Source organism: Dryas octopetala, chromosome 4 (assembly GCF_963921425.1).
Source record: "Dryas octopetala chromosome 4, drDryOcto1.1, whole genome shotgun sequence".
Taxonomy (NCBI): domain Eukaryota; kingdom Viridiplantae; phylum Streptophyta; class Magnoliopsida; order Rosales; family Rosaceae; genus Dryas; species Dryas octopetala.
Window position 1 is genome coordinate 11,304,136 of NC_141369.1, and position 13,138 is coordinate 11,317,273.

General features: G+C 40.0%; 1 protein-coding gene across 1 annotated transcript; it reads left to right on the plus strand.

Moving 5' to 3' along the window:
* The first annotated feature begins 2,993 nt into the window (after nt 1-2,993).
* On the plus strand, nt 2,994-6,089 carry LOC147286782 (Protein kinase superfamily protein). Its single transcript, XM_086239721.1, has 6 exons — nt 2,994-3,240; nt 3,567-3,805; nt 4,102-4,237; nt 4,720-4,978; nt 5,130-5,262; nt 5,491-6,089. The coding sequence occupies exons 1-6, from the start codon at nt 3,087-3,089 to the stop codon at nt 5,773-5,775; spliced, it is 1,206 nt and encodes a 401-aa protein (XP_086095847.1). The 5' UTR covers nt 2,994-3,086; the 3' UTR covers nt 5,776-6,089.
* Nucleotides 6,090-13,138: the final 7,049 nt, after the last annotated feature.

Sequence of the window (13,138 nt, forward strand, 5' to 3'; positions counted from 1 at the left end):
AACAAGGCTTCTGATCATCCAGATCACCATTTCTAAGTTGTTGCATCTATCTTACGGAAATTTGCATCAACATTTGTCTATAACCTGAATTAAAAGTAAATGATCAATTCCAAACTACCTAAAGATTTATTTAAAATTTGGTATCTGGAAATTTGGAAAATTCTACCTCACGAGTCACAACTTTGATCATTAAAGCTCCTTTCTGAGTGATTATTATATTTTTACATGACAAATCTCAGCACTTACCTATATCTTGAAGTAACGTACGGAGCTGAAAATGTAAAGACGGGTGTACGTGATAGGGATCGAGTTGAGTTGTGGCATCAGATCAGGAAGCATAATATATACAATCTTTGACCCTGCAGTACCCTCATGTGTTCCGTCAGATATGCATAAAAGAAATAATTAAGCTGAAAATAAGGTAATTCCAAATTTTATAAATTGAATTTGATGCATCAAGCTCACCATGCATGTTACAGATATGATATTACAGATGAGATGAGGTGTCCACAAGGCCTTTAATTTCCTCTGACAAAAGTTGTAAAAGTTGATATCTGAATTAAAAGAGGCCAGAATGAATAAGAGTGTAACTATTGTTTGTGGATAAACCCCCACCGATCCAACAGCCAACCATGGCTGGACACGTGGCTGGTCAGATTCAACTTCAGTGTTTGACTTCTCAGTGGTCAAACTTTGACCTTCACATCATCACAGCTCGGTACTTCCTCTGCCAGATTAGATCGGTTCTCCATGCCGTGTCTGCCGTGTCTGCCGTGCCCGGTCTGAGCCGAACCGATGATCTCCCAAGGGATTGAGTGTTCATCTTTCCACGATCATCCCGGTTTGGATCGGCTCGGCGCGGAAGGAACCTCGTTTCGGGTTCTAGCGTCAGCCAGCTACGACTCTGGAGGACCCCTATCTGCTGGATCGGTTCGGTCGGGAGTCCCGTGTCCGATCCGATCACGCATGGACTTCATGTATACACATAAGAACATGTATTCGGGTCGGCTCGGCTCTCCGCCGCCATACCTAGGAAGATCACGATTAGGAGGAACCGCCACACTTAAATGCACCTGACAAAGGTCTTCTGACAGAAAAGACAATCCAGCCTGCATTCATAACTACTGAGGTAGTTCACCTGGACCTTCCATACTTGCATTCAATGCAGCATTGAATGCAAAGGAGGTGGGTAGCTGTGCATGCCACTGTTCATGACCGAACACGTGGATCTTTCTCAACTAGCCAGTCACATGCAGGTAACTTACTCATCACAATCTCCTTTGCCTATATATACCAACTCATATATGCAAAAGATGGATCTAGCTATCAACTCCTCACCAGACAAACACTTACAAAGAAACCTTCACTCACCCAAGAGCATACCCAACTTGCTGGGAATAAGCCCAGAACATTTGCCTTGTTCTTCCCATTCTCCCAAGTTCATCCTTTGTTCTTCCTCACCTACCACAAAACACATATCACTGACTTCATCACCGGAGCGTGTTTGGCTGGTACCACACCGGTCCATCTCCTTTGATCTTGTTTCTCTTACAGGAAGATCTCACATCATCGTCCAGCAAGACTTCGGATCAGCCAGGTCACCACCTCTAAGTTGTTGCATCTCTCTTACGGAAATTTGCATCAACAACTATGATGGGAAATTAAAGATGAAAATGAAGTAATTAAATTTGACTAACAAAAATATATTGAAGGAAAAAGTAATTAATACCTTATCAATTTTAATGGAAGACTACAGAAAATGGATGCCACCTAACTTGCGCGCATTGCAAGTCACCATTTGTCATTTAGCATTGCCTAGCCAATAGTGATTAATGATTATAACAAGTGAAAGTAAGTGACAAATTTCCCATACAATGAATATATAGGAATATGATAGATCAATAATATTATACAGTAACATAAACAGATACGATGTAATATATTACTTACTAGAGGATGAAGCACCTGCGTTCCGTTACCGACCACACCGACCGACAACCACCTTATCTGAGGCCGTCGTAACCGACATGTCCATAGCTGCCTCAGTTGCGAAGTTGGCCATTCCCCCGGTGGCGGTTCGGTGATCGGTTCGGTTACCAACACCGACCCACCCTACTAAGTAATAACTATTACGTATTAACTAATGCATTGTGTAATAATATCAGCTGCATTTCACTCCATGGATAAAAAGAAACACAAACAATACAAATTTGTGCCCAATCATAGTGGACGAACGTGGCAGCCTCAGACGAGTTTGCATTGCAATATCCTTCATTTTTTTTTTGTCACTGCATCATTAATTGTTTTGGTTAATTTATGTATGGCCCATTCTCATAGTCTGTCTTCACCTACATAGTTGCATGCATCTTTTCTGTTTCATAAATATGTTAAAATATTCGAATATATTCTCTCGAGTCAGTCTCCAATAGGGACACGCCCGCCCACGAATATATTTGAGTATGAAATAAGATTTTTATATAATAAATGTATATATTTATTTTGTATTTACCTTTTTTATCATCTTATTATGTGATAAGAAAAAAAGATATATATATATACATATTTATAAATATTAAATACAGAAACACATGTGTATCTCTATAAATATTAAATAAGTTGATCTTCAGAATATGGGACTTACAATCCTCGTAGGAGTTTGTGGGCTAGACAAAAATTCTAGGGGCACCAATTACTAACTTAATTTTTTATCATCAATTTTATGTGGCAGATAAAATGTCTGTATGTAAAATTGTAAATGAGGTCTAAAGTAAAGTAAGAGTTAACTGAAAAGGGTTAAGAAAGTAAGAGATGTATTAAAAGGGGTTATTGAATGTAATTTTCTTAATTAATACTTCAACGCAAAAACACACTCAAAAGTCCGCGTCATTACGCCTTTCAAAAAAAAAGAAGTCCACACTATTAGTCTATTACTGTTCTCCGCGCCACAAATCAAGACAAATACAAAAACCATAGTGAGAGAGAGAGTCTTACAAAGTACAAACTCCAAAGCTCCAAAATGTGATGCTCTCTACTGACTCGTGTTAGGGTTAGGGTTTGGTTTTTCTTCTTGAAATTTTTTTAGGTGAATGATGGAGGCAGAGGAGTACAGAAGGAAGGAGCGCGTGGCGTTGGTGGTTATTGTGGTGCTTGCTTCACTGGCCGTGGCTTCATTACTCGTTGCCTTCAGCTACTACTGCTACATTCGTAACAAGGTCGCCAAGCGCCTCAAGAACCACAAGGGTACTGACTGAGTCACATTACCTTCTATTAATTGGTGGCTAAAACAGAAAGTTTCTTCTTTTTAAGCATTTTATTCATGTTTATTTTGTGGGTAGGAGTTAGAATTATACTTCCAAGAGCTTTTGAGTAGTTACCCAGTTAATTACATTACTACTTTCTGTTAAAATCACTTACCTTCTGTTTAGTTGCTGTGGAAATGTAACTATGTAAGGACATAAAGGCAAAATTTTGAGTCTTTGTTCTATACTAATGTTGGATTTAAAATGCATGTGCTTGGAATCAAAATGGGTATTTCTCTTTGATGTTGGTTTTCATTCTCTTTGAAGGAGCTGACCATGAGGACAAAGTTGGTTTTGAAAATCTACAAGTTTCTGTCAATAAAGGACTTCAGGTCTTCACCTTCAAGCAGCTGCATTCTGCAACTGGTGGTTTCAGCAAGTCTAATGTGGTTGGCAAAGGCGGATTTGGGTTGGTGTACCGAGGGGTGCTCCATGATGGGAGGAAAGTTGCAATTAAGTTTATGGATCAAGCAGGAAAGCAGGGAGAAGAGGAATTTGAAGCAGAGGTTTGTTTTTAGTATACCTACTGTTTACTTTGGCTCTTTTGGGTTCCTAGGAAAGTGATGGGAAAAAGATGGTTGAAGTTCACTGTTCTATCTTTGCCCCTTCGAAAATGGACAAGTAATAATACTGAGCCAAATAATTTTGCAGTATTTGGTGGCTCCCTTGTACCAAAACACCGAATGATTTAATTTTCTTTTTATTTCCCATCTTATTGGTTTTCAACAGTATTTGAAGAATTAAATTAACTTTGTGGATTACATGAAAATGGTCCGTGATTGTTTGATCAATTTAAATGTAGGTGGAGTTGCTAAGTCGACTGCACTCTCCATATTTGCTGGCACTGCTTGGGTATTGCTCAGATAACAATCATAAATTGTTAGTGTATGAGTTCATGGCAAATGGTGGTTTGCAGGAACATTTGTATCCTGTCAGTGGTAAGTATAACTTTTTTCTAGTAGTTTGTTGCTTTTATGATGTGCTGATTGGATAATGTTCTTTTGCCTGGTTGTTCAGGGGTACGAAAATATTAAGAAAAACCCCTGTACTTTGAATTCATGTCCTATGGTAGTCTTTCATCTGCATCATGTGAGGTGAAGCAGGCTTTAATCTTTGTTGCTTGCATTATTTTCTCTATGTTTTCCCCTCCCCTGCCCCCTTCTATTCAGTCATATACTTCTTTGCCTGTATGTGTGTGCGTTCATGTACATGTACCTTTCAGAGTTATCTTATTGGTTGAGAAAGCTTGCTGACATTACAATTTTTGTTTTTTGTATTACAGTTGGCATATTTTCTGTGCATGATTGTATTTGTCCTGGTCACTAATGCTTTTTGTTTTTACCTTTTCTAAATTTCTATAAAAAGTTCTCTGAAAAAGGTGCTTTGCTGTGGGATTAACCACTTGAGTTCTATTCTGCAGGTTCTAATGCTCTCTCCATAAAGTTAGACTGGGAAACCCGGTTGAGAATAGCTCTTGAAGCTGCGAAGGGTTTGGAGTATCTCCATGAACATGTTAGTCCTCCTGTGATTCACAGAGATTTTAAGAGCAGCAACATTCTCTTGGACAGAACTTTCCATGCCAAAGTTTCTGATTTCGGATTGGCCAAGCTTGGATCTGACAAAGCTGGAGGTTATGTTTCTACCAGAGTATTGGGCACACAGGGATATGTTGCCCCTGAGTAAGGACTTCTAAACTTTGAACTAAAATTATCATATTAGTCTGTTTTATATTGTCAGAATTACCCTTGTTTTTAATTCCCATTGTAATTTCAAATATTATTAAACAGAAACTGTGTTAATTCACTTGTATACATGTGTTTTGTTATCCAGGTATGCATTAACAGGGCATCTGACAACTAAATCAGATGTGTACAGTTATGGGGTTGTACTTTTGGAGTTGCTCACAGGCAGAGTTCCAGTTGATATGAAGAGACCTCCTGGAGAAGGTGTTCTTGTTTCTTGGGTGGGTTTCTTAGCTCTCTTATTCAGTTCCTGCGATAGAGTGATACTTTCTTCTTATCAAAAAATAGAATGATACTTTCTAACATATAAGGAGTGGACACTTTACCATTTATTTTTGGATTATCGGCACTCTATTTCCTGACATTATTTTCTTCCATTTTTTAACATTCCCTTATAATCATATTTCCCCTTAATTCTTAAGAGTTCTTTTAAATGATCTGTACTGTAGGCTTTGCCCCAGCTGACAGATAGAGAGCAAGTTGTACAGATTATGGATCCTGCGTTGGAGGGTCAGTACTCGATGAAGGAGGTCATTCAAGTGGCAGCAATTGCTGCTATGTGTGTGCAACCAGAGGCAGATTACAGGCCGCTGATGGCAGATGTTGTGCAGTCACTTGTGCCACTCGTGAAAATTCACAGGTCAGCTTCAAAGGTAGCAAGCTGTTCTAGCCTGCATGCAACAAAATCACCTACAACGCAGATTCTAGAAAAGCAAGTCCATGAAACTAATTGAATACAAGCATAAAGGTGGCTTACGTTTTTGTGTAATTTCATTTTCAGTCTTCTAGGGTTTTTGTAGTGTTCTAATTTGATCGGAGAGGAAACTAGATCTAAGTAAATATGATGTTATCGGAGCTATGTAATAATGTAATTGAAAACATGTAATCTAGTTAACATGCTTAGAATTTTCCTGTTCAAGATCTTATCAAGAAACTAGTTATCGGTATTATGTAATAGGAAATATTGGAGCTAGTTAAGATGCTTAGAATTTCCTGTTCAAGATGTTATTAAGAAACTAGTTATGGTGGAAATGCTGAGGCTCTTAATCCAGGGGATGATTGAAAAATTCTTGAGTCACAAGATTGGTTGAAAGGTCATTAACTGTGCAGCTGTTTTTGTTTCTTTGGCCGTTACTGACTGTGCAGCTTAATTCATAATGGTCTGCCTAAATGTGTTTCATCTCTCTCTACCCCCTGTGTCTGTGTTTCCCTTTTCTGCCTTAGAACTACTTGATTTGTTTATATCATCTAGGATATGAATTAGCCTTTTTGTTGAGTGCATATATACATAAATAAATTATTCATAAACCCAATTTTTAAAAGATTTTTCACCGGAAGCCCACAATAAAAAATTAATTTCCAGGCCAATCTATATGTGTACGTGGACACGGAGGAGAAAAATTACACTACTGAGTACTTGGCAGGTCACTAAGGGCTCGGCAGGCCGATAATTGGTACTCGTCCCTCCCTTATGTGGAGATTTCTTCTCTGGGCAAGGAATTTGCTTAAAAATGGGCTTAGATGGAGAATTGGTGATGGAAAGGAGGTGAATATTTATGGAGATAGATGGCTGCCACAACCTATTACTTTTAAGATTCAATTTGCACCATCTCTTCCTCTTGACATGAAGGTAGCAAGAACATATTACCCTAGAAAGAAGATGGTGGTCTGAAATGCTTTATGATCACTTCAGTTTGGAAGAGGCAGACTTGATATCTAGCATTCCTTTGGGCATTTCTCCCCGCCCAGACTGACTGATTTGACACTATACAAAAGATGGGTTGTATCAAGTTAAAAGTGGTTACTGGCTTTCAAAAAAGTTGGGGGTTGATATATATCTGAACCATTGGAAAGCTATCTGGTCGCTTGATGTAGTGCGCAATGGAGTACGAACATGCACACCATGCAACCAACTCTCGCCTTTCAGTCCCACCTGTGCGCTGCTCATGGGAAAAACCAAGTGCAGGTTTCTTCAAGATCAATACTGATGGAGGACTTTGTCATGACAGTCGGCGCGGCGGCCTTGGAGTTGTTATTGGAGATGATGAGGGGCATATTGTTGTGGCTGCAACTAAAACCACTGATGGCGGCTTCTCTATGGACGAAACGGAACTGATGGCACAGATTTTTGAAAAAAAGAAGGAATTGTTGTAAAAGTATGTAGAAAATAGGGTTTGTGGAAAAGAAAGGCAGAGAGAATATATCTGCCTATTTCATTTATCTTATAAATATCCTTATATAGAGGTAGGGTTTACTAGGTTTTGAATATTTACTAGTATGCCCCTACAACTAATTACAGGAATAGCCACACTTAATAATGTATTTACAACACTCCCCCTTGGATTTTCCATGTCATTAGTGTTGTCTTTGCTATGCGCTTCTAAATTGCCTCGTTAAAACATTGCCAGGTAATAAAAACCATGAGGGAACAAAAACAACCCTGGTCGAAGGAAAAAGAGTGCAACGCGTGTGAGTGTGGAGTAGTCGCACCATAACCTCGAAAGTAGGTGAAGTCATATCTTCTGGATCATAAACAGATAGTATGTCTATGGGAGCGGGGTGCATTAGAGTTGCTACACCAAAACCTTGCCCGGTAAACCCAATGGGAAAAACCCGTGGTCGAAGGGAAAAGATGAGCAAATGCATATATATCATATCAACACATCTTCAGGATGTAGTATGAGTAGGGTGATCATGCCAAAATGTGCCTTATTAAAACCTTGCCAGGTAACAAAACCCAGTGGGACAAAATAACCTTGGACGAAAGACAAAAGAGTACACGATGGTCAAGCGAGTATGCTTCGGGATACTCCCCCTGATGTCGACTCCCCCTGAAGACTACATACTAGGTAAATCAGCCAATCTACGCAAACCAATACCTCGAACATGCATCAAGAACGTGGATTTTGGCAGTGACTTGGTGAAAAGGTTTGCATGGTTGTCTTGAGATCAGAGCTGCTTGACTTCAATCATCTGATGCTCTTGTTGTTGTTGATTGAAGAAGAACTTCGGTGGAATATGCTTAGTGTTGTCTCTTTTGATGAAACCCGTCTTCATCTGCTCGATGCAAGCGGCATTATCCTCATAGATAATCGTTGGTTCATTAGTGGTGTAATTCAGTCCACACGTACTTCGAACATGTTTGGAAACTACTCTTAGCCATATACATTCACGAACTGCTTCGTGAAGGGCTAGAATCTCAGCATGATTCGAAGAGGTAGCAACAAGGGTCTGTTTCGTAGACCTCTAAGATATTGTTGTATTTCCAATGGTAAAAACATAACCAATTTGAGAATACGCATTATGCGGGTCTGATAGATACCCTGCGTCAGCATATCCAACAAGGCGGGCATCGTTCCGAGGATCGAGAGGGTTCGATCCATTCCTTGATGTGTAGGGATATAATAAGCCCATATTCGTCGTACCTCTAAGGTAGCGGAAAATGTCTTTTATGCCATTCCAGTGGCGGCGTGTTGACGCAGAGCTATATATAACTAACAAGTTTATAGCGAATGAGATGTCTGATCTAGTACATTGAGTCAAGTACAATAATGCGCCTATTGCACTTAGATATGAGACTTCTGGTGACAATATCTCTTCGTTATCATCTACGGGACGAAACGGATCATTCTTAGGATCTAGACTACGGACAATCATGAGCGTGCTAGAAGGCTTCGTTTTATCCTCATTAAAGCGCCTTAACATCTTCTTGATGTAATTCGATTGATGGACTAGAATTTCATCTGCACGGTGCTCGAGCTCCAGGCCGAGACAAAAATTCGTTCTCCCAAAATCTTTCATCTCGAATTCCAACTTCAGGTGTTTAGCAGTTTCCTTTATCTCTTTAGGAGTACCAATTAGATTCATGTCATCGACATAAACAGCTACAATAGCAAAACCGGAACTTGTTTTCTTAATAAACACGCAAGGGCATAGAACATTATTCACATATCTCATCCCGATCAAATACTCACTTAGACGGTTGTACCACCTCTGTCCGGATTGTTTCAATCCATAAAGTGAACGCCTCAAACTAATGGAGAGCGTGTTCCGTGGTCTGGAACTATTTGCATCAGGTGTCTTAAGTCCTTCGGGAACTTTCATATATATATATATATATATATCTGTATCAAGATCCCCATAGAGATAAGCAGTGACCACATCCATAAGCTGCATACTCAGTTTTTCGGAAACTACCAAACTGATAAGGTAGCGGAACGTTATGACGTCCATTACGGGGGAATACACTTCCTCGTAATCAATCCCAGGGCGTTGAGAAAATCCTTGCGCCACTAGACGAGCCTTGTATCTCATAATCTCATTTTTCTCATTACGCTTCCTTACAAATACCCATTTAAATTGTACAGGTTTAACATGGGGAATGTGTAGGAACGACAAGCCCAAACACCTTTCTCTTTATCAAGGAATCTAATTCGACCTGTATTGCTTATTTCCATTTTGGCCAGTCGTCTCGACGTTGACATTCATCAACGGAGCGAGGTTCGATGTCATCGCTAGTTATGATTTCGGTAGCTACCGCGAATACAAATATATCATCGATGATAATCTTGTTTCGATTCCAGAGCTCAGTTAAGCATGCATAATTTATAGAGATCTCTATGTTCTCGGGAGTGGGTTCAAACGTTGGAGCATCCCCCAACATCGTCTCTTCTGGGACTGACCCATAATCTGAAACTATTTCGTGAGATGAATCGATTGAGAACGCGATGTCAAGGGGACTCGTTTGTGCCAAATTTATCCTCTTCCGGGGATAAGAGTCCATCGAACCTAGTGGTCAACCTCACTTATGGGCAAGGACATATGACTAGTTAGCCGTTATGGTCGTACCTCGTCCATCTGGGACGACACGTCCTTCGGGGAAGAATATCCTTGCAGGCACGTTTGCAGCAGGTATATGTGATCTCGTCACTTTAGCTAGATCAGAGAATGCGTCTTGCATATTATGCATCTGGCATATTATGGATACTCTATAGATTTAGAGTTCTCCGCACTTCGCTATCACATTGTACGGTTCGGGGATCGAGATGAGACATAGTGGGGACATTCTACGTCAATTCACGTCGTTCTTCAGGAACGGTGACGTTCTTATCTCCCTCTAACGGCGGGAAGACTGTCTCATCAAAGTGACAATTCGCAAATCTGGCGATAAAGAGATCGCCTGTCAAGGGCTCTAAAAAGCGTATAATAGATTAAGATTCATAATCGACATATATGCCCATCGTTCGTTGAGGACCCATTTTGGTAGGTTGTAGCGGCGCAACTGGCATGTAAACTGCATACCCAAATACGCGTAAGTATGAAACGTCAAGTTCGTACCCAGTCACCAGCTGTAACGCGGAGTAAGGTTGGGTAGCAGTGGGCCTCAACCGGACCAACATGGCTGCATGCATGATTGCATAGCCCCACGCAGAAATTGGAAGTTTGGTGCGCATAACCAAGGTTCGTGCGATCATTTATAATCTTTTAATGAACGTTTCTGCGAGACCATTCTGGGTGTGAACATAGGAAACTCGATGTTCAACATTAATCTCAAAGGACATGCAATAATCATCGAAAGTTTTCGATGTAAACTCTCCGGCATTATGAAGTCTTCTGGACTTTATAGAATAATCCGTGTGATGAGCCTTCTGGGCGAGAAGTTTAGCAAAAGCAGCGTTTCTTGTGGACAATAGTGTAACATGTGATCACTTTGTCGATACATCAACCAAAACCATGATATATTTAAATGGTCCGCATGGTGGTTGGATAGGTCCACAAATATCCCATTGTATCCTTTGCAGGAAAAGGATGAAGTCTTTACTAGTATTTGCATATGATGGTCTAGTATTCAACTTTCTGAGCAAGCAAGTTTAGCATAGTGTGTCACTAAACACAAGATCCTAATTAGTAAGGGGATGCCCGTGTGATGAATTGAGGATACGGCGCATCATACTTTGACCTGGATATCCCAACCGGTCATGCCATAGCAAGAAACTGCTCGAATTGGTTAACTTCTTGTTAACTATGTGATTGGCGTTAACTATGTGATTGGCCTCAATCGATCTAATGGTGGTCATGTAGAGACCGTTCGAGAGACTGTTCGAGAGACATTTCAATTTCTCCAATGTACGCTTCTGGCCATACAAATTGGAGGTTATGCAAAGATATTTTACTTCATTTTTCTTAGTGGTTTCAACGTGATAACCGTTGGCTCGAATATTCTTAAAACTCAACAACGTTCTTCTGGAACTTGGAGAATATAAGGCCTCATTAATGGTAATTCAGTACCATTGGACAACATAAAAATGAGCTTTGCCATGGCCCTCTATCAGGTTGGATTGGCCTGATATGGTTGTCACAGAAGTATGAGTAAGCAATAAGTTTGAAAAATACTTCTAATCTTGGAGTATGGTGTGCGTAGTAGCACTGTCTGCCAGACAACAAACTTCCCCACTAAACATGCTTATTCATAAATTTAATTCAATGGATCACATGTATCAATAATATTATTGAATTAAATCATATTCGAGCATAACCAAATTTTCATAACAAATAATCCAAGTCATAAATCACCAAAACAATCCGAATAAGAAAAACATTATTCAGAAAATAAATACGGCACAAGTGCCGATCATATCCATGTCATCGAGTTTCTAGTCCTCGAAGTGTCCAGATTCAGCCTGAAATCAGTGACCTCTAGGGTGGTATCCATAGAAAATGATCTCTCAATGAGGTTGGTCTCTCGAGTTCCGCGACTGGCGTGATACTCATTTACAACTTGCGCTGATGCACGGCAGGTGCGGGACCAATGATCAGTTCCTCCACATCGGTAACAGAGATCATTCTGATTCTGATTCTAGTGGCGACGGGCCGGATCAGTGTTCCTCTCATTTCGAGTTCTTGAAGCCGAGAGACTGTGGTTCCTACCACGTGGGCCATGGCCACGTTGGCCTCGGTCATACGGGTCATTCCTCTGAGAACCTTTCCTTCCATATCTCGGGGCGATCGGACTTTTCGTCCTTTCCATGACTTCGGTATCCTCTTTTGCAGTTTGAATCGCGATGAGCAACAACATTTGCTTCAGGCAATGGTGCTATTTTAGTACCGACAGGTCGAACTTGATCATTTCTCATTAATAAGTTGTTGTTCTTTTCAGCGAACAATAAAGTAGTGATCAATGCCGAGAACTTGGTAAAATTCATCTCCCTGTATTGTTACTGCAGGACCAAACAACAGGTAAGGAAGGTGGAGAAAGACTTCTCTAATAGGTCAGCTTCGGTGAGCTCCTGCCCACAAAATTTGAGGAGTGACCGGATCCGGCAGATTTTCGAATTATACTCATTCACGGATTTGAAATCCTGAAAACGGATGTTCTGCCAATCATGTCTTGCTTCAGGCAAGAAAATGGTCTTCTGATGGTTAAACCGCTCTTCTAGAGCAACCCAAAGAGCTCGTGGATCTTTTTCAGCGAGGTACTCAACTTGGAGTGCTTCCTTCATATATTTCCTAATGAAGATCATGAGACTTGCCTTAAGGGACTCTGCGACAATATTGTCAGCATTGATTTCGACCTCATCTTCTTGGCAGTCAAGTGAAGCTTAACATCTTGAGTCCACTTTAGATAGTTTCTTCCGGAAACTTCCAAAGCGAAATATCAAGCTTATTGAGATTTGACATTCTTTGGTTGAAAGGAACAAATAATCATAATTAATGCTTTGGGCAATAACATCCATAAGCAATAAATAAGAACTTCAAGTTCTATAACATGGTATAGACATGTAAAATCTACTGATTTTATCATGTATGGTGAATTTATAAAGGAAACTTCAAGTTCCTTATACGGCATTATTGAAGCTACAGGTTCAATATTTATGTATGAACTACTGGTTCATTAATTACCTGCAATTTCTACACATATACTCTAGTGCAAAAATTTAAACAAGTAAAATATTCATATACCTAAGTAGAACAGAAAAATATCACAAAATTGTTTGAATAAAAGTTTCTGGCATTTGGGATATATATATTAAACGGTTTGCATACTAACAATAAACCATCAGCAGCACAGTAGTTAAGGTGCAAGGTGGTGCACAAGAG

Excerpts from the sequence above, each read along its gene's own strand:
- LOC147286782 (XM_086239721.1), top strand. The coding sequence starts at position 3,087 with ATGATGGAGGCAGAGGAGTACAGAAGGAAGGAGCGCGTGGCGTTGGTG. Across the intron at positions 4,979-5,129 it reads CAGGGATATGTTGCCCCTGA|GTATGCATTAACAGGGCATC; the intron begins GTAAGGACTTCT and ends TTTGTTATCCAG. Across the intron at positions 5,263-5,490 it reads AAGGTGTTCTTGTTTCTTGG|GCTTTGCCCCAGCTGACAGA; the intron begins GTGGGTTTCTTA and ends TCTGTACTGTAG.